Below are 20,243 nucleotides of genomic sequence, written 5' to 3'. Positions count from 1 at the left end.
GAGAAGGATGAGGCCCAGCCAGCAAGTCCAGAGCAGTTTTAATGGGGGTGGAGGCTGTACAAAGGGCAAGGCCCACTGAAGCGGGGAAAGCCAGGTCGTGCTGCCCCCGGCCCAGGTATGGGGCCTTGGCATGGACACCCTTCCTCCACCTCCAGCAAGAGAGAGGGTGAGCCCTTGGGGAGGAAGGAGGGGAAACCAGCTCAGCCCCAAATCCTGGTCTCTGTCCAAGCCAGGCCCCAGGACAGAGCGGGGACTGCTGGTGTCAGGGTGGGGTGGTCTCAGCAGAAAGCAGAAATGGCATCAGGCCTCTCCCACACAAAAAAAAAGCATCAAAAGTTCAGGGGCGCTAGCCCCTCCCACCCCCGCCCACCCTGTACGAAAAAGTGCAAAACATTATCACAAAAAGGGGCTCTCGGACGTGCCCCTAGCCTAGGCTCCTGAGGCCCAGGCCCCAGCCCTGCCCTGCCCCGGACACCGCGTCCGGCGCGGTCGGGCCCTAGACCGGGAGGCCCTCGTGGGTGGCCCGAGGCCGGCCCGGGCTCAGGCAGGGCCATGTCATCCTGCAGGTGCCCAGCAGGCACCCCCCACCCCAAACCTCATCTCAGGGCTTCCGCCGCCCACTGCCTGCCCCTGGCCGAGGCTCTGAGCTGTGACGCTGAGCCCGGGGCTGGCTGGAGGGTTTGGACTGCAGGGAGGGACTGGAGTGAGAAGGAGGGAGTCCGTCCTCTGTGCTCCCGGCCTGGGCCAGTGCTGCCTCCACTGCATCCAGCTCCTCGCTGCCTGCCTTCAGCTTGACCCGAAGCAGCGCTGCATAGGTGCTATAGCGGGATTTCTGAGGCAGAGGGGCAGGGGCTGTGAGAGCCTGTTCTCTGTCTTCTGCCCACCCCACCATCTGGACCAGGGAGGGCTGCCAGCAGGGCAGGAGATGGCAGGTGCCTGCCCAGGACTGTGGGATGGTCCCATGCAGGCTGGTACCCTCTCTGGGCTTTCCTGGGACCATCATCTGTAACCTAATGTGTCTTGAGCCTTTACTAGAGCTGGGGAAATGGCACGCTTGACACACACCTCACCTCGAAACCCCAGTGGGTGTCAAATGTTATCCTTCTTGCACAGAGGAGGAAACTGAGGCTTAGATTAAGCAACCTGCCCAAGGACCTCCAGCTGGTTCCACTCTTAGAGTTCATGCCCTTCACCCTAGTGTGGGCCTGCGTGTGTGGACAGAGGCACAGGCAGGGAGGCTCACCTCAAACTCCAGGTAGGCCTCCTTCTGCCGCTGCTCTTCAGCCTCCTTGCCCCGGCCCTTCTTGCCCAGCTGGGCGGCTCGGTGCTCCCGCAGCTCACTTGCCATGGCCTTCAGCTTGGCCTCATGGGTCCGCACCTGTTCCTCCTAGTGGCCAGGGGGAGGCATGGTCATGGTCACTCTGCCCTATATAGTGCCTCTGTGCAGATTTTTAAAAAGATGCCCCTTCCTTTGGACAAACAAACAGTATGTTTGGGTTCCCAGCTGGCAAGTGGGACCCAGTGGGGGCTGGATTTCAGCCCCTGCTCACCCGTGGCCAGCATCCTGGTGCAGGGGACATCTCCACGATCATACACAGCAGCCTTGAGTGCAGTGGGCCTGAGCCTAACCCCCTCCATCCCACTGGCACCAGGTGGACAGAGCTGGGGCTACCTGGGAGAGGCGGGTGGCAGCGCTGGGCAGGAGAGGGCGGCTGAACTTCTTTTGGGAGCTAACAGCAGCTGGGAAGGGGGGCGCAGAGAACATAGCGGCTACTACATTGATGCGCGTGATCCAGGACTGCATCTGCTCCAGGCTCCTGGGGAGAAAGCACAGCCCCTTGGGACCTGGGCCCAGGGTTTCTGTCCCAGGATGCCAGTCCTGGCTCAAGTGTGGCCTGAGAAGGAATGAAATCCAGAGACAGGGAGGGGAGCAGGATGGGAGGTAGGGGAAGGGGTCCAGGATGGGCAGGAGGAGGGCACTCACGGGGCCTGGAAGAGGAAGACCCGCCAGTCAGCTGTGCGCAGGTAGAAGACGTGGGGCCTCTTGCTGTAATCACTGGCACGAGTGGCCAGGGCATGGTGGATGCTGATGGCATTCTTGAGCTCCGTCTCTGAAAGGGCCTTCCCAGGCTTGTACTCCTCCTGCAGGGGTGCCCATCTTGTCCTGGCCCCAAAAGCAGCCTGGCCCAGCCCCACCTATTCCCACCCATCAGCCAACTCAGTCCCAGCCCCAGCCCCCTGGCCTGGCCCCACACCTTCTGCAGGTAGAGGATCATGCCCTTGAGGATCCCGTGGAAGCTCTTCCAGCCCCGCTTGCCCCGAGGTGCTGCAGAGAGAAAAGACAGGTCAGGGGGCCCTGGAACAGGCCCACTCCCATCCATCCCCCAGACGCCACACCCCTGCCACTCGGCCACATACTCTTCCTGCAGTCAGGGTCTGCGTGCACTTTTCGCACCAGGGCCCCGTGCTTGTAGACAGCAGCCCCAGGCTCGGGAGTCAGGTCCAGGAAAGGGCTGGAGCCGCTGCCACTGCCCCCGCTGATCCGCTTGATGACCTTGGGGTTGGGGTCGGCCAACTCAGACAGAGAGCGTCTCAGTTCCTCCTCGTCTCTGCAGGTGTGATCACCTCAGAGGGGGCTGGCCATGGAGCCGTGACCCCCGCTTCAGTTCTGGTCTCTGCCTGCCCTGGAAAAGCTCCCCCAGTGTTTGTGGCTTGGGGGGCTCAACCTGAGGGTCCTGCCATGTCTCCAGCCTCAGATCACGCCTCCCCAATGTGTAGTTCTGCCCTGTCAGAGCAGGGTACTTCCCTCAGAGTTCCCCAGCCTAGAGCCACCACTGTCCCTTCCTCCCATCAAGTAGGGCCAGCACTATCCTCTCCATTGCTGCACACCTGCAGCCCTCATGACCTTCTCCACCAGGACATCCCCGGGTCTGCCTCTGCTGGCTCAACCACATCCAGCCCCGGGCTTTGCTCATGGCTTGTGGCTAAATGGTAGCAGATGGAAGAAGTAGCTTCCTAGTGCCGCCCCCTACCCCAACCCCATACATCCTGGTCTACAGGCTCAGTCAAAGAAAAAATCGGATTCTATCTTGTCACTCCCTTGCTCAAGAACCTGCAGTAGCTCCCTGTTGCCTCCCATATGGAGTCTACACTGCATCTCCCCCAACACTGTTTTTCTCCGTCCCAGCCAGGCCTGTCTTCATTGGTTCCCCACCCCATACTCATTTCAGCCACCACACTTTTGCCTCCCAAATTCCAACTTCCCCTTTCCTCTTCCCAAATGCTGCCCCAACTTCATGGCCCCAGTCTCAACCCTCCAAAAGCCTTCCCTGATCACCCCTGCACCCTAATCCTGAGCTGTGCCTCCCCTGAGATCTCCAGTGACTGGGAACTCCCAGCTAACTGGGCAGTGAGGGAGTCTCAGTGGATAAAAGCAAATCTGAGTGATCTATGAACTGTGAAAATAAGACCTCTACCCTCAGACTGGAGACCCCAAGGCCCAAATTGGATTTCTTCCCTCAGACTAGGCTCTTCCAAGACTTACTTATGAGTCTCTATGTTTCTGTTTTCTTTTCTTTTTTTCTTTTTTTTTTTTTTGAGATCGAGTCTCACTCTGTCGCCCAGGCTTGAGTGCAGTGGCGCAATCTCGGCTTACTGCAAGCTCCGCCTCCCGGGTTCACGCCACTCTCCTGCCTCAGCCTCCCAAGTAGCTGGGACTACAGGTGCCCGCCACCACACCCGGCTAATTTTTTGTGTTTTTAGTAGAGACAGGGTTTCATCATGATAGCCAGGATGGTCTCAATCTCCTGACCTCATGATCTGCCCGCTTTGGCCTCCCAAAGTGCTGGGATTACAGGCGTGAGCCACCGCGCCCGGTTGAGTCTCTATGTTTCTACTGGAGGCTGCCAAGAACAGACAGCATGGTTACTTGTTTTGTTCTGTGACATCTGGGCTCCCTAGGACCTGAGAGGGCCTCTTGTGCTGCTGGTCAAGGCCCTGCTTCCAGAGGCTTCTGTTTTTCCACTAGGGTTGCCAGGGGACCTCCCTTTGATGTTTCAGCACCTCTCCTCCCACCCCAACCCACTTGTCATAACAACCCAGCTAGAGACAAGACACAGAACCCCAAATTCAGGCAGACATCTCCAAAGAAGGAAGTGAGGCAGCCTCCCTGCCTCTCATGGCCTCTCACTCTCCTCCCCTGCCCCACCCAGGGCCCACCCCAGCTCTCTCAGCCTCCCCAGGCAGCCCCTTCCCCATGCCCCATCTTAGCCCCACCATGCAGCCCCGGGACTCACATGGCCCACTGCAGCTTCTCATTCTTGATGGAGCTGTACAAGGCCTGAGGGGTGGGGGAAACAAATTAGGGGGTTGTGGGTCAGTACCCCAGTGTCAGAGCTTAGAGCCTTCCCCTCTAACTTGGGAGATGAGCCAGAACTAAGGGGAAAGGGCAGCAGGATATAATGACCAAGAACACAGGCTCCAGAATGGAGACCCAGGCCCGGCTCCACCACCTGAGCTGCATGATTTTGGGCAAGTATCCATGGAGAGAAACAAACGTAGTAACATGTGGGCACAGGCAGTTAGCACAGGGCATCCCGGCACAAGGCTGACGCACAGTAAATGGTTGTTGCTATTATTATCTTTATTGTTGTTAAGGGGCCGTCCTGCTCAGATCCTGGGCTGGAGAAGCAGAGCCCTGGAGGGAATGGGGAAAAGCAGCCCAAGAAATTCCCCTTCCCCCAACCACGCGCTCTGGCCTGTTTCCACAGGATGAGCCCACACATAGCATATGGGGAAACTGCGACCCCAGGATAGAGGACTTGCCCTCTCAGCACCTTTCTTCACTAATAGAGAGCACACTATCATGGCTCCCAACACCAAGACAAGCTGAGGCCTCCCCCTAACCCTGACAGCCCCAACAAGCCAAATGCCAGGGTGGTCCAGCGCCCTGCCCATGTGCACACTTTCTCACCAGAGAGCGAACACTCATCTAAAAAGCAGTGGTTTTAGCTTCCAATTCCTGCATAGTCCAAACTGTGTGATGTGAACCAGCCACTTCCCCTCTATCCAGCTGGCCTGGGGACATTTCGGGGTTCCGGGGTGGTCAGAAGAGAGAACAGGCTCCAGGAGTGGCATGGGGTCCCCTCTTCTCCGGAGTGGCCTGGAACATGGGTCCACGCCAGCGCCTCCAACTGTGGGGGTACTTCCATCAGCCTGTCCGTGAGTGGGTGTGTCCCCAGCATGTGCATGTTGGGCTAAGTGTGTGGCGTGTGATGCTGCCTGCATGTGAGCTGGGTGCAGTGGTGACGTTGGCAACTTCCCTGTGATGGGACACAGCCTCCCCTTCACTCCTCCCAACAAACCAGTCTCTGACTCTCTCACTGCCCACAGCCATGCCCAGCCACACGGCAAACCAGGCATCCCAACTGGGCACACACTGTTCACACCCTTGTCTGGGGATGGGTGTACCCCACAGCCGCCAACCTCCGCTCCACCGCCCCCAGCACAACCAAGGCAAATCAACACATAGACCTTCCAGCACACATCCAGTCAAAACCCAGCATGGCTCAGACCCTTAATCCTCACTCACCAACTCTCTGGCCAGAAAGCGGAAGCGTCCACCAAGATCCAACCTGCAATCCTTGCCTCCAGCCTTCTAGTTCATCCCCTGCCTTGTCTCAGGACCCCTTCGGCCCACCACCACACCTCCTTCGAGGGCCCCGAACCCCATCGGTGGGCCGCAAGTCATATTCAATCTAGAAAACCCTCTTCGGTTTGTGAGGCCCACCTTGGTCCCAGGGTCTGTGCCCTCCCTGCCCCCCAGCCCGTGCCCACCTCTGGCTGCCCCTGACCTCTGTCCCTACCAGCCTACCAGGCTCCGCCCTCGGTTCGCGCCGCCCTCAGTGCCTCCCTCAAGCCGCCCCCTCAGTCGCCCCCCAGCCTGGCGTGGGCCGCGGCTCCAACACCCTCACCGCCTTTTTCTTCTTGCGGCTCTGCAGGCGGCTGACCACCAGGTCGGTGTAGAGCACCGGCTTGAGGCTGCGCGAGCGCTGCGGCCAGCCGTAGCACAGGGTCTCCGCGCCGCGGTGGGTGCGCCCGTAGCGCACGGAGCACAGCGAGCGCGAGCGCAGCCGCCCGGCGCTGCTGTGGATGCTGTTGACGCCGATCATGCTGGCCCGGCCGGCGCGCCGCGGCCCCCGGCCATGCCCCCGGCCCGCCCTCGGCCCCCCGGCCGCCGGACGGGCGCCGCGGACCGCTCCCCCGACCAGCCAGCGCGAGGCGGCGCGGCCCGGCGCCGAGCCGGCCCGGCCTCTCAGCGGACGCACGGGAGTGCGCGGCGGTGGCGGTGGCGGCGCTGTCTGCTCTGCGGCTGGGCTACAGCGGGAGGGGGGCACCGACGGGAAGGGGAGGGCGAGGGCGGGGGGCGGGGATCGCATGAAATGGAGGCGCCGGATCGCGAAGGGGGCCCTCCCCGCGCGGCCACTGGGAGGAGCCTGGGGAGGCCAGCGTGGGTGGCAGCTCCGGGGAGGCTGGGAGCGCCGCTATGCCTGGGGCTGTGACGCTGGGCGGACCCGGCAGGGTCTGGAACTCCCTTCTGGCTCGTCTGGGTTGGGGTGGTGGGAGGCAAGAGGTCGGACCGCTTCCCTGCGGCCCTTTTCCACTGAGCCAAGAGGGGCCTCGAGGGAGGACGGAGGCAGGGAAGGAACAGCCCCGACTTCATCCAGCTCACCCGCAGATACCCCCCATATATAGATCCCAAGTCACGTAACACACCTCGATTCTGACGTACACCCCAACAAACCAGACGCACCAGTTCACGGTCACCCCAACTCGCAGACACTACCCATTCAGATGGACACTTCAAAACTTACAATCTTTAGCTCACAAACATACACCCCCTACTCAGAGGCATATGGCATACCTCAGACACGGCCAATTCGAAGATATACACCCCACCACACATAAACATCCAGCCTACACCCCAACTCAGACACACACTCTAAATCGTAAGCCCTAAAACACAAACACACCAAGCCATACAAACCCTTGATTCACGACGCCTGGGCACACAGATGCAACTCACACCCCAGCTCACCATGGACTTTCCCTCTCGGATATACCCCAAACTCAGAAGCCCAGCACCCCAAGCTCACAGACACGCCCTGGGACACTCCTGTGCTGTTACATGTATGTAGTGGCGCAGAGACACCTTTGTCCAAGCCTGGGGGTTTCTTCAAGTGAGTCCAGGCCTCCCTGGATAAACTACCACCACATCAGGGAGAAGAGTCAACCCAATGGACAAGTCGTTCCCTTCTCCCACCAGCACCAGCCCCTACGTATCTGACCCCTCAGTTGTGGGTCATGGAGCTGGCGCCTGGGAACGGGGCCTGTTCACAGGGAGCCAGAAAGCAGTTTCTAGCTCCAGCTTTGCGCTAACTCGCTGCCAGACCTTGGAAAAGCTTAGTCCATCTCAGGCCCCTCTCCCTCCGGGTCCCTGCAGCGCAGCAGCACCAGGAGGGTCTTTTTGGCTGTCCACGCGGCGGAGGAGCAGTGTGGAGTGTACCCCCACCCAATCCCGGTCCCGTGCAGGGACCCCCGCAACTCCCGCCTTCCACCCCAGCACACACTGGAGGAGGGGAACTGATGAAGGCAAATGCAAGGGCCTGGGCCGCCTGCTCGCTTGTTTTCCAGAGCCGGGTCCCCTCCCCCGCCGCGCGCAGCCGCGACCGCACGCATGTGCGCCATGTTCCGGGAGAGCCTGCGCGTGGGGCCTGGGGAGGGGGTGGTCCCCAGGCTGAGTCACGAGAGCCCAGGCTCCCGCGGCAGTAGCGGGGGCCGGCAAGCCCCAGCCCTGCCCTCCCTCGGACTCCGGACTCCGGACTCCGTCGCCGACTGGGTCCTCCATCCTTCCCCTCCAGCAACTTCTACCCTGCCCCGCCCCCCACCTTGAGCAGCTCCCTAGGGAAGTCGCCGCCGTCATTGAGGCCCTCCAGGTTCCCGATGAAGTCCCCGCAGGTCATGCGCTTCCCGATGTTCTAAGGGAGGCAACAGAAGCCTGTGAGTTTGGAGGGCCCTTGGCCTCCCAGGTCCTGAATGTCTGGCCAGGGGTTTCTTTTCTGGCTCCTGCCCGCCCGGCCCCCACTCACGTGGCCGTGAAGATCGGTGTTGAGCAGCATGAGCGCACAGGTCAGAGTGTGGGCGCCGTCTAGGGGAGAGCTGACTTTCAGCCTTGGCTGCCTCCCAGGGACCCTTCCCACAGCCATATTCCCCAACCTCCCAGTTCATCTCCACCTGCTTTGGCCAGCAACCTCCTACCTCCTGAACCCCATTAGTGAACTCTCCCTACAAAGAGCTCCTCTTCCAACAGATCCCTCAGCAAGGACCTAGCCCTCTTCTCAGGACCCGTCCCTGGCTCCCTCAGGTACTGAGGGCTGCCCACTAGTTGCCCCAAGGTTCCCTTGCCTCTAAGCCTGGACCACAAGAAAGTGAACTGCAGCACAGTCCTGTAGACCAGGGCAGTCAAACAGAAACCCCACTCCAGCCAAGCACTGGCCTGCACAGGCATGCAAACTCCTGCCTCTTCACAACACACTCAACCCTAGCAATATGCCTGCCCACATGTGTAGTTCCACATACATGCAGCCATGACAGCGCTGTCTGCACACATGCAAGTTCACATGCCTACACGCGTGTCTACCCATTCCCTGCTGTACACACACTCATGCTCTTGTACACACACACAGGGCCCAGCCCATTTTGCCTCTGTGGCCAAAGAACACCCCTGCTCTCGGAACTCCTCACCCTCTGAGGACAGGGCTTCAGGATTGCACTGGAAGTATCGCTGGGAGAAGTGGGCCAGCACGCGCTCTCGTTCCTGGGTCTCACCCATTAAGGCCAGCTCCTTCAGAAACACCCTGGGGAAGGGGCAAGAGAGGGTTGCCTAGCAACCAGGAGTTTCCAGCCTCTGTCTCTGGGGTGACAGGTGGCTTTGAGAGTAGAGCAGCTGGGGTGGGAAGGGGAGGAGAGAAAGGGGATGAGGGTATGCACCCCGACCATTCACCCATCACCCCTACCCAAGGTCCCTTTACCAGGCAGCTCTGGACCTTGGCCATGCCCAGCCAGCATGGGAAGGGTGAGGTCAGGACAGCTTGCGGGGGACAGAGGGGCTCAGAGGAGGCATCCTGGGGCCCTAACATGAAGCCTGGAGAGTGGGGGCTGTCCTCCAGAGGGTCAACACCCACCTGAGAGCTTGGTCCAGAGTCATGCCCGTGAAGACAAAGAACTTGAGGTACTCCCCAGCCACCAGTTTGCTGAAGTCATTGCTGTGGGCAGGGTAGAGAGACAGGTAGGGTCTCAAGGGGAAGTGCAGGGGGTCAGGTGGGGATCACCCAATGACCTGGGGACATTAGATGGAGAGCTGCTTTCAGGATGCACTCCCTCTGCCCCCATCCTCAGTCCCAGCCTAGTGGCTTTACTTCTTGCCAAGGTGCCGGGCCACATCAGCCTTCCTGAAGCCATCTAGTCGGTACAGTCTCTTGGCCAGGCGCTGTGCAGCCTCGAGGTCCGCTTTCTGCCCATTGGACAAGGTGTCTGTACTTCCCAGGGCCAGCCGCTCTGTGCTGTCCAGCTCTGAGTCTGAGTCGGACACCAGCTGGCTCAGGGGTGGTTCGCTGCCAGGATAGAACACCAGCTCAGGCTGGAGCAGGGTCCTTAGGAGCCATCCAGACCCTCCTTCTGCCTCCAGGCCCAGAAGGTGGAGAAGGGGAGGGAGTGGAGGGACATGGGAAAGCATTCTTCTTCTTCCCTGGGAAGGAGATTAGATTCTCTCCATCAGCCTACTCTATCATTACCACCTCTCTGTGGAAGTCCTGCCTTAAATCTAACCCACATCCATCTTGCTGCTGTGGGAGTTCTGGTTGCTTCCCCAAGCTCCCAGGGGCCTACATTTGCTATTAGATGTAGATTATCTGTTCCCACCTTGGCCCTACACAGAAAATAGTCCTTTGTCTCTTAGACTATGGACACAGGTGGAATAGATGGGCTACTATGGAGGAACTGTGGAGGGCCAGGGAAAGATTTGAGGGCAGCAGGGATACTGGTCCGAAGGCTTTCCCCCTCCTGCCTTTTAGGGAGAGGAGCCTCTCCTTGGTGCTCCCCCTCTACCCACACAGAAGCAGGCTCTGGAGTTAGGGGGTTAAGGGTCAGGGTGCGCACCCTCATTCCCTTTCTCTCCTCCCCTTCCCACCCCAGCTGCTCTACTCGCAAAGCCACCTGTCACCCTAGAGACAGAGGCCGGAAACTCCTGGTTGCTAGGCAACCCTGTCTCCCTGGCCACCCCCTCCTGTTGCCATGGCTTCCATGACTGAGAGGGTAGCTGGCAGAGGGGAGAGCAGAAAGGTTAGACTGTGAAAGGACTTCCTGGAGCTGGACGAGAGATGCCTGATTGGGCAGGGGCGACATGGGAGGGAGGCAGTGGGAGAGGCTGGTGGCTGCATCTTTGGTGGAACCTCCAGGCTGGGTGGGGGTAAGGTCACAAGAATTCTGAGCAGGCTAAAGACTCTGCCAAGGGAAGAAAGAGCCCTCCAGGAGAGCAAGAAGGGTATTCTCATGGGATCCCTCAGTGCTGAATCATGCTTTCTCAAGCCACTGGACTTGAGACCAAGAGAGGCGCTTAAGAGAGAGCTGAGAGGACTCCCCCTCACAGCTAATGGCAGTAGTCCTCCAAATGGGAAAACAGGATCTGCATCCCCTAACCACCCCTACTCAGGGGTCAGGAATATAAACTAATCCTCACACTCAGGATCTGTCCCTTACAGCAGCTGTTTCTGGAACCCTGGGGGCCTCAAGTCTGAGGGACAAAAGGAATTACTTACCTGCCAAGGGGTGCTGCACCCAGTCCAAGGCTGTCCTCTGAGTGGCAGGGACTAGGGGGCTCCCTCCCTGGGGCCAGCTTGGCTCTGGCCTCTGCCTCCTCCTCCTCCCCTCTCTGTGTCCAAGGACCATCAGCAGCAGAGCTGGTACCAGAATCCGGTTCAAGAGGGGCAAGTGGGGCGGGAGCTGGTGGGTCGGGCCGGGGGGCAGGGGGTTGGGGAGGCAGCTCAAAGGTGAAGAAGGGGCTCTGGGTTGGGCCAGGTGAGGCCAAGGCCTCCAGCGAGGCAAGGCTGGTATAGGAGGTGCCTTTGGCCCGGTGTGACTCCAGGATGGCTTCGAACACACAACTGAAAGAGTCAGGCCCATCAGCCGAGGGGCTGGTCCCAGGTAGAAAGGGCACAGGTGACTTGAGAGGCATCCGGCTCCCTGGCCTGCAGGGGCAGGGAGAATCTCTGATTAGGGGCCCAGATCACAGGGCTCGGGCAGAATTTCACTGAACTCTCACACTGACTCTGCTTAGGGGATTATCATCTCCTTTTCACTGGCTCTTGCCCACTAACAAAAAAGAACCTCCAGGGTAGGGGACCAAGCTATTCAGTGCCCCCTGAGGCACACCAGCCCTACCAGTCCTCAGCACCCAGTCCCCTCCCTCCCTGCTAATCTCCCTTTCTCCTCATTTTCCCTGATCCGCTTCCCTCCTGCCATCCCATTTCTATTTCTGGCAACATCTTAGGAGAAGATGAGGCTCCAAGCGACACTGGGGTGTGAGACGGAAAGGAATGTCCCCACACTCCCCACTCTCCCACCAGGATCCGGACTCATACTCCTGTGATCCTGGGCTTGACTGCGGCCTCTGGCCTCTCACCCTGCCCCCTGTTCTGCTTGAACCCCTGGCCTCTTTGCTTCCCACATCCCCAGTGTTCCGCCAAGCCTCAGGCCTCTGTCTAGAATCTCCTGCTATACACAATGCCCACATCCCTCTCTATCCCAAGCCCTTTGAGCCCTGCTCTGCCTGTATGCCAATGGGAAGGAGCAAGCCACTTCCTTCTCCCACTCCCCCACTCACCGGACCCCTTCAGAGGCCTCAAACACCTCGTCGTCCACATCTTCTTCCCCGCCTGCCTCATCCTCGTCCTCATCCTCATTGCCACTGCCGAGGCTGGGATGAGGGTCAGGGTGTAGGCCGGGCCGTGGGGCAGGTGGGTGGGTAGTGCCTGGTGGACCCTCAGAGCTGGGCTGACTTTCAATGGCTGAGTCAGCCTCCTCCCGCTCAGCCAGCACCTCATCGATGTCAGTCTCGCGGTAGCACCTCAGGGGCACCGTGTCCAGGTCTGTCTCTGAGTACTTGGCCGCTTGCCCCACAGCCACCCCAGAGCCCTGCCTTGAGCCCACCCCAGGTGGAGATGGGGGGGCCTGCTCTGGGGGCTTAGCACCTGTAGTGTGCATAGGCATCCAGGTCAAGAGGTTATCCACGTCAGCTCTCTGTCCTAATTCTGCTGTAGGAGCTCTGCCCACTGCCTCATATTGGCAGGAAGTTCTCTCACTGTCTAGCCACCATTCCTCCTGCTACAAACTTAGCTTGTTCCTGGTGCCAGTGGAGCTTATTTTAAATCAAGTTGTTGTCAAATGGCTTTGAGGAACTGGGGGAAGACCAGTCTTTTTCTTTCTCTCTTTCTCTCTCTCTCTCTTTCTTTCTTTTTTGAGACAGGGTCTCACTGTGTCACGATGAAGTGCAGTGGTGCAATTATAACTCACTGCAGCCTTGATCGCCTGGACTCAAGGGATCCTCCCAACCCAGCATCCCCAGTAGTTGGGACTATAAGTGCACACCACTACATCCAGCTAATTAAATTTTTTGTAGAGACTCGCTATGTTGCCCAGGCTGGTCTTAGATTGCTGGCTTTGAACAGTCCTCCTGCCTTGGCCTCCCAAAATGCTGGGGCCACTGAGCCCTGCTGAGCCTCTTTTCTACTCCATGGAATGCCCCTCAATATCCTGCCGTCCCCTCCCTCCATTACTCAGCTTCCTCCAGGTGTCCCACCCAGTCCCTATCCTCCAGCCTCCCATTATAGCGCAGATGGAAAGATTGAGGCCTGGGGAGACATTGGCTCACTCAAGAGCCAATTCCAAGGATTGGGGGAAGTTTGAAGGAGGGTTCCCTACTGAGTCTCAGTTGCTGTGGGGAAGGTCCTGCCCTGTTCTCCCTGCCTCAGTCCCAGGCCTTACCTGAGCTGGGGGGGTCCAAGGAGCCATAGAAGAATTCCCATTTGGCTCGAGCGATTCTCTGGGCATGAGAGGAAACTTCCCGGGGGGAGGACCAGGTATCCCCCTGAGCCAAGGAGGGAGACACAGGCACCCAGAGATAAAACCAGACATACAAGGACACAAGAATATGGGACAGAAACAGAAATTAAAACATGCAGGGACAGAGATGGAGGTGCAGAGACACAGAGACAAACACAGAGGGCAAGAGAGAGGCAGATTTAGGACAGATTAAAGGATTCAGAGTGAACAGCAGACAAGCCCATGTCTGACAGGAGGTTAAGCCTTGCCCCTACACTGGGGGCCCCGGGAACCCAGGGGAAGTTGCATACCTGGTTCAGGAATCCAGTGTCAGCAGGTCCTCTGAAGAGTGTGGCCAGGCGCTCAGGGGGGCCCCCAAGCCCATTGGGGAGAGAGGAGTAAAGGCCATCTGCTCCAACCTGGGGTGGGGCTGGCGGCCCATGTACAAGGTTCCGGCTGCCAGGTAGGGCTGAGCCGCCTCTGGCGGGGAGTGGGTCTGATGTGGATGCTTCCAGCCGTAACTTCCGGTTGGAGCCAGGCCCAAGGGCTGGGGTGGGCCTGGGAGGAGAAACCCCCCCCAGATCCCAGCTCCGACTCAAGCCCCCGGGAGCAGGTAGCCCATTCAGTGGCCTCACACTGGCCTTCTCCACAAAGCGGAAGATGACCACGGAGCTCTGGGCCCCGGGTGGGGGCTGCCCAGTGGGTGAAGAGGGTGCCCAGGGTGAGGGAGCAACACGGGGTGATGGGGGGCCACGCAGAGGTGTACAGGGTGCTGTCACACGTCCCAGTTCCCGGCCTCGAGGACCTGGACCTGCCACTCGCCGTAGCAAGGAGCCTGTGCTGCCATACATGCTGGCTGGGGGGCTCTGGGGCACTGGGCCTTCGGGGAGCCAGCGGCGTGGGCATCGTGGTGGGGAGATGGCACAGTCGCCTTCAGAGCAGAAGCGCATGGCACCCTGGGCCATGCTGGGGCCGGGGGTCAGGCTGGGGGGGCAGGGATGGCGAGGCCAGGCGGGGAGTAAGGGGGCTGCATGCTCTTCAGACAGGCCTGTAAAAGAGGAAGGGGAGCATGGGGTGAACTGCCAAGGAGTTAGATGGACAGGACAGCAGAAATAGGGAAGGGAAGGTTGGCTGGGGCCTCTGAATACCAGGGGCCTAGCTCATCCTGGTAATATGGGATCATTGATCCCACGCCTGGGGGCTACTTCCATAGAGGCCTGAGGAGAAAAGAGTTATACACCTGGTGGGCCCCTGGCTCCTTTCCTTCTGCCTGGGGCCCTGAGCATCACCCTGGGAGGAGAGAGGAAGCAACTTCAGAAGTTGAGTGAGCCCGGAGTTCTTATGGCACTTTGGAGCTACTTCTGGAATGGGGGAAGTTGGTACTCCACCCTTTGGAGAAGGGGTGTCAGTCAGCTGTCACCATCATACCGCCCTGTGACCCCTATAGTCTCTCTTATGGAGGCTTCTCACTCAGGGAAGGGAAACTCAGGCCTCCTGGAAGGAGAGGGAAGAAGAACAGGGGTTATGTAGGGATGCTGAAGGACTGAGAGGCACAGCATGGAAGTGGGGAGAAAAGCCTGAGCAGAGGGTCCTACCCGCAATATATACATACTGAATGGGAAAGGGACATTCTTCTTCTTCTTCTTTTTTTTTTGAGACAGAGTTTCACCCTTGCACCCAGGCTGGAGTGGAATGGTGCTATCTCGGCTCACTGCAACCTCTGCCTCCCAGGTTCAAGTGATTCTCTTGTCTCAGACTCCCGAATAGCTGGGATTACAGGCGCCCACCACTACGCTTGGCTAATTTTTGTATTTTTAGTAGAGACAGAGTTTCACCATGTTGTCCAGGCTGGTTTTGAACTTCTGACCTCAGGGGATCCCCCTGCCTCCGCCTCCCAAAGTGCTGGGATTACAGGTGTAAGCCACTGCACCCGGCCAGGGACATTCTTTTCTTCATACAGGTACAGATAGGCACACACATACACACACACATACATAAGGACAAATATGTCAGTACACAGTTAAACACATTCATAGGCAACACCCTCTGGCACACACAGACACAGACACACACACACTGCTCAAAGACACACCCTCATGCACTCTCATAGTCATAACAAATATGTGTGTAATGAAAAGGCACAAGCTTGTTTTACACACACACCATCATCAAACAGGAAGACACAAAGAGGTACCCAAATATATACACAGGCTGTCATTCTCCAGTGCACACAGAGGTCCAGGTGTATCAGACACAGAGACCTACTGCTCACAGTCACATACACATACAGATGTACACATACAGATGTACACACTCAAGCAGGGACACACACCCTCCCCTCCCCCCACCTCCTAGGGTCTCTTGAGGGGAATCTGCATCATATTCCTCTCCTCTCCCTCTCTCCCCAGGGGTAAGACAGATCCCATCTGGGAGAGACCAGAACCAGGTAAAGGGGCCTCTAGTGGCAATGCAGGGGAGGGGCAGAGGTCAGGAGTAGCAACCCTGCCAGGCAGGTTCCGGAAGCTCAACGGGGTCCCAGCGCATACCCGGCGCAGTCCCAACTCAATGCCACCTCAGTACTCACCGCTGCTCGCCCAGAGCTGGGACCGAGGAGAGACAGAGGAGAGGCTGGGCCCAGCTGAGCTGTGAAGGCAGCGCAGCTCCCGTTTGCTCCAGGCCCGCCCGCCTCTCAGTCCCTCCCCCTACCCCCTACGCGCCGCTCAGGCAACGCTAATCCCCCCCACCCCCCGCCCTCTCCCAGGGCCCGGAGCCCCGGAGGCTGCCAGCCCCCTTGGTCGCTAGGTCCCCGCTGGGCTCTCCCGCCAACCTAAGACCCGCCCCAGACAAGGAGGAGGGCGCATGGAACCCCTGGTTCTATTCCCCAGACCCTGACGTGCCCCACCCCACTTGTGTCCACGTCTCTCTCGCCCACCGCCCCTTGAGCCACACGTAAGGCCCGGCTGCACACGCGTGTCCCGCTCCAGACCCCACGCGTGTCCCTAGGAGGCTGCCACATGACCTGTTACATGCCACACGCGCTCCCGCCCCCACGAGCACGCGGCCGCGCCAAGCACACGGTATGGGTGTAGACTGGACCCGCCCCCTAAATCCAGGAGACCATCAACTATGGAAAGGAGATCTAGGGAACACCGTCTTGAACCCGCCAGGGGTTTTGAGTCTCGGACCCAGGAGACCCAACCCTGACCACCCTCCCAGGATGCAGCAGGGGGATGTTAAATCAGACTTCAGGAAGAACTTCCTTGCTGCCTGAGTTAGGTGTCGTCACGCCTGCCCAGGGGTAAGAGATGACCTAGGGACTGGAAGACGTGGGGGACAAGGCAACCCTTGTGCCCTTGGCCAGGGTAGAAGGGGACCCTGCTATTTTAAGAAAGAGCCGCTCGAGTTACTATGGCAACTACTCTCTTTGGGAGGGCCAGGGAGGGCGGATGGTGACCTCGGAAGGAAGAAGGGGTCTGTTCGGGTAGTCAGGGGGCCCGAGGACGTGCGAGGCGGGGGCGCGCGGGGCTCACCGCGGGGAGGGGCGGCGCGGACTCCGCGTGGTGCTGAAGGGGACAGCGCCAGATTTGTCGCACTGCGCAGGCGCAGAGGCGCGAACAAAGAGGGGAGGGGGACGAGGCGCGCGGCCGGAGGTGGTGCGCGCTCACGTGGCTCTATCTTTGCAGGGGTCAGTCCTCCCAGCTACCCCCTCCCTCAGCAGGCTGAGGAAGAAGAGGTAGCAAGCCCTCACCTAACTTGACCCCTTTCTTGTCCTTCCGCGCCACTGGCTTCTCCCTTCTCGCTGCCTTTCGGGGTGGGGAAACGTGGAAGGAATTCTGGGAAAACCAGATGTCTGGGTTCTCTATTCCCGTCTGGCTTGATTCTGGACAAGGCGCTTCCTCTCCAGGGCCTCGGTTTCCCCATCTTTAAAATGGAGAGATAGCATAGACCTGCCCACCTTTCAGAGGTGCCCGAAGCCCTGACGAGATAACAGATGAGAAGTGGTTTTCGTTGTGATGAGCCAGCTGAAGCGGTTGCACCGAAGGAACGCCAGACCGTCAGCGGTGCAGCGGCCCTCGCGTCCTTCACATCCCCCCACACTCATCCTGTGGATGATGGGGGAAGGCACTACCCCTGGGGTCCCCCGGAGCGGATCCTGGGACTGGGACGTGGGGACGCGGTGAGAGGCAGTCTTGAAGCCGAGTCCAGAGGTCTGGGGCGTCACTGCCCCAGGGCGGACCCAGCCTCAGACACTACAACTAAACCCAAGGCCAGCCGAGAAGCACTACCCCTGGCGGGCTGAGCTGAGCTCTCCTTCTTCTCAGGACTCTGGACCTTTGGAGGAAATGAAAGGGACCCAGTTGGAAACATAGTCTTTATTTGCGCCCCCTACGTCTCCCTTCCTCCGGCGGAAACGCGGCCCAAACTGTTAGGAAGTGGAAGAGGCTGGATAGCTCTTCACAATTAATCAGGAATGGGAGGTTTGAGCAGGTTTACTTGATGAGGGAAAAATTATAGCCTCGCCCATTCATTTATTATTTCAACAATTAATTATTGAACACCTGTTACGTGGCAGACAGTAAGAGCCTGGATAGTTTCTCTCCGTTTTTCAAAGTCGCTAAATGCGATCAGAGGGCAGAGGCGAGGCCGGTAACCTAGGAGTCCTGGCTCCGCCCCCTCCGCGTTTGGCCTTGCCTGCTCCTTCCATCATCACTTCACTCAGAGGCGGCTACTGGCCCAAGAGGACGACAGAAACCAGTCTCTGATGCCCACCGCATTCTCCAGCTTCGGGCCTCAAGCTCTGTAGCTGAGAAGGCGAGGCCTAATGTTACACCACCGGTCTGTTCCGCCTGTGTTTCGGGGTCTACCCGAAAAGCTTTCAGATTGGCTCCTCGGTGAGACGGCACTCGATTGAATAGGTCTATCTCTACAGGCCAAGGAGGCGGGTTTGGCACGGCCACTCCAAGGCCAAAGCGAGAAAATCTTACTGCGCACGCGCAATAGAAAGCCGATGGAGCCACCGACGGAGCCGTCCGGAGGGGAGCAAGAGCCCGGAGCCGTCAGGTACCGAGTACCGGAGGGGCCGAGAGAGGGAAGACGAACCTGCGGGAGGGTATCCGAGCCGGGGCTGGGTCTGGGGGCCGCTCTTGGGAGCTGGGGCGTAGGAGCATAACGGAGGCGGACTCGCAGGTAATAGTGGCCTCGGGACGCCGGTGCCAACGCCCCTTTACTCGCAGGCTCCTGGACCTGCCCTGGGAAGATGTGCTGCTCCCACACGTCCTGAACCGGGTCCCGCTGTGCCAGCTGCTCCGGCTGCAGCGCGTTAGCCGGGCCTTCCGGGCGCTGGTGCAGCTTCACCTGGCCGGGCTGCGTCGCTTCGATGCCGCGCAGGTGAGCCGGGGGCTGAAGCCCCGCCCCTGCCTGGGTACCGCCCCGCCTCTAGCCCAGCCCCCAGCCCCGCAGTATACCCTTCTGGACCCCCTTGGGCCGCCGGGGCTGCCCGGGAAGGGATCCACGCAGCAGGGAGTACTCCCAAAGGTCAAGTACTGGGTAGCGACTCAGAGGGAAAGTGAGGTCTCTCCTGGGAGAGCAGGAGGCTGCCAGAAAAGAACTCAGGGGTGCATAGGCGGCTGAGGAGTGCGGGATGGGCTGAGAGTTGGGGTGCCTCCCCGCCCGCAGGTGGGTCTGCAGATCCCGCGGGCCGCATTGGCCCGGCTGCTGCGGGACGCCGAGGGGCTGCAGGAGCTGGCGCTGGCGCCGTGTCACGAATGGTTGTCAGACGAGGACCTGGTGCCGGTGCTGGCGCGTAATCCGCAGCTGCGGAGTGTGGCGCTGGGCGGTTGCGGGCAACTGAGTCGTCGGGCGCTTGGGGCGCTGGCCGAGGGCTGCCCACGCCTGCAGCGCCTGTCGCTCGCGCACTGTGACTGGGTGGACGGGCTGGCGCTGCGCGGCCTCGCTGACCGCTGCCCGGCTCTGGAGGAGCTGGATCTCACAGCCTGCCGCCAGCTCAAGGACGAGGCCATCGTGTACCTGGCGCAGAGGCGCGGCGCTGGCCTCCGCAGCCTCTCTCTGGCGGTCAACGCCAACGTGGGGGATGCCGCGGTTCAGGAGTTGGCTCGGAACTGCCCAGAACTCCAGCACCTTGACCTCACCGGCTGCCTCCGCGTCGGAAGCGACGGTGTCAGGTGCCTGGGCCTGATGGGGCGGGAGGAGGGCAGTCACTTAGCCTCTGCTGGTATGGGGCGGGCTGTAGTTGTTAAAAGCCCGGACTGAGGCTTCTGAATCTTCCTGCAAACCACAGCACCCCCATTCTGAACAGAAAGGGTCTCTAGGGTTGCCTAGGCCGGAGAGCCCATAGTTGAAAAACTTTTGAACCAATATTTACACATTGGGAGATTTCACATAGAAAGTCGACTTCCGGCTTTTCTTCAACAAGGGGGAAACCTTGCAATCCGAGGTGGAGCTGAGGGCCAGGTTCCCCCCCTTAAATGAGACGGGAAGTCTCCAGCTCACTGGAAGCCAATCCAGGTGCCTCCCTTGTGTAGGGACGGAAAAAGTATGCCCCTGCCCCGAGCTGGAGGGAGACCGGGATTTTGCCAGAGCCAGTCCGAGGCTGAGTGAGCCCGGGCTCCCACCTTACCCCACCAAGGGTGTGGTGGCTTCATGCCCCTAGCTTCACCCTGCTCCTCCCTCAGGACATTGGCCGAGTACTGCCCCGCGCTGCGCTCGCTGCGGGTGCGGCACTGCCACCATGTGGCGGAGTCCAGCCTGAGCCGCTTGCGGAAGCGCGGCGTGGACATCGACGTGGAGCCGCCGCTGCACCAGGCCCTGGTGCTGCTGCAGGATATGGCTGGCTTCGCACCTTTTGTCAACTTGCAGGTCTGACGCGCCTGCCAATCGGAGCACAGCTGGACTGTGTGGCTGGGGCCTGACACTGAGCTGTAGGGAACCTGAACCTCTCTGGTGAGAGGCCAGTGCCCTGCCCCAACCTGGAGCTTCAAATAAAGAGCTTTTTACCCCCTCTTGCCTCGTGCTGCCCTGTTGAAGATAGGGGATTCGAAGTTGGGGAGGAAAGGTCAGACAGGCATAGT

At 59.6% G+C, this 20,243-nt stretch overlaps 2 protein-coding genes across 6 annotated transcripts; one reads left to right on the top strand and one right to left on the bottom strand.

The window, feature by feature from the left end:
* Positions 1–21: 21 nt before the first annotated feature.
* Positions 22–16,752, bottom strand: PSD (pleckstrin and Sec7 domain containing). Its single transcript, XM_017851694.1, has 18 exons — positions 16,686–16,752; positions 15,740–15,798; positions 13,467–14,203; positions 13,099–13,201; positions 11,939–12,305; positions 10,875–11,303; positions 9,477–9,671; positions 9,243–9,323; positions 8,803–8,915; positions 8,148–8,206; positions 7,947–8,036; positions 4,296–4,339; positions 2,419–2,609; positions 2,256–2,326; positions 1,985–2,142; positions 1,673–1,817; positions 1,244–1,387; positions 22–832 (listed from the first exon to the last, which is right to left on the bottom strand). Exons 3-18 carry the CDS (start codon positions 14,118–14,120, stop codon positions 602–604), a joined length of 3,075 nt encoding a protein of 1,024 aa, XP_017707183.1. The 5' UTR covers positions 14,121–14,203; positions 15,740–15,798; positions 16,686–16,752; the 3' UTR covers positions 22–601.
* FBXL15 (F-box and leucine rich repeat protein 15) lies at positions 16,233–20,175 on the top strand. Of its 5 annotated transcripts, none has more exons than XM_017851706.1 (5): positions 16,233–16,453; positions 18,086–18,216; positions 18,390–18,543; positions 18,832–19,337; positions 19,848–20,175. In XM_017851706.1, exons 2-5 carry the CDS (start codon positions 18,164–18,166, stop codon positions 20,035–20,037), a joined length of 903 nt encoding a protein of 300 aa, XP_017707195.1. In that variant the 5' UTR covers positions 16,233–16,453; positions 18,086–18,163; the 3' UTR covers positions 20,038–20,175. The 5 variants fall into 5 exon arrangements, with proteins under 5 accessions (XP_017707195.1, XP_017707191.1, XP_017707193.1 ...); XM_017851702.1 differs by having other exon boundaries at positions 16,249–16,453; positions 18,086–18,265; XM_017851703.1 differs by lacking the exon at positions 16,233–16,453 and adding an exon at positions 16,958–17,991 and having other exon boundaries at positions 18,086–18,265.
* Positions 20,176–20,243: the final 68 nt, after the last annotated feature.

The sequence above is a fragment of the Rhinopithecus bieti genome, unplaced genomic scaffold (assembly GCF_001698545.2).
Source record: "Rhinopithecus bieti isolate Rb0 unplaced genomic scaffold, ASM169854v2 scaffold_31787, whole genome shotgun sequence".
NCBI classification, from domain to species: domain Eukaryota; kingdom Metazoa; phylum Chordata; class Mammalia; order Primates; family Cercopithecidae; genus Rhinopithecus; species Rhinopithecus bieti.
This window is presented reverse-complemented; position numbering and strand designations above follow the sequence as displayed.

Coding starts and splice junctions, on each gene's coding strand:
- FBXL15 (XM_017851702.1), top strand. CDS start 16,386: ATGTTAAATCAGACTTCAGGAAGAACTTCCTTGCTGCCTGAGTTAGGT. Junction 16,454..18,085: donor GTCGTCACGCCTGCCCAGGG/GTAAGAGATGAC, acceptor CTATCTCTACAG/GCCAAGGAGGCGGGTTTGGC. Junction 19,338..19,847: donor GTCGGAAGCGACGGTGTCAG/GTGCCTGGGCCT, acceptor CTCCTCCCTCAG/GACATTGGCCGAGTACTGCC.
- PSD (XM_017851694.1), bottom strand. CDS start 14,120: ATGGCCCAGGGTGCCATGCGCTTCTGCTCTGAAGGCGACTGTGCCATC. Junction 8,037..8,147: donor ACACCGATCTTCACGGCCAC/GTGAGTGGGGGC, acceptor TGCCTCCCTTAG/AACATCGGGAAGCGCATGAC. Junction 2,610..4,295: donor GAGAAGCTGCAGTGGGCCAT/GTGAGTCCCGGG, acceptor TCACACCTGCAG/AGACGAGGAGGAACTGAGAC.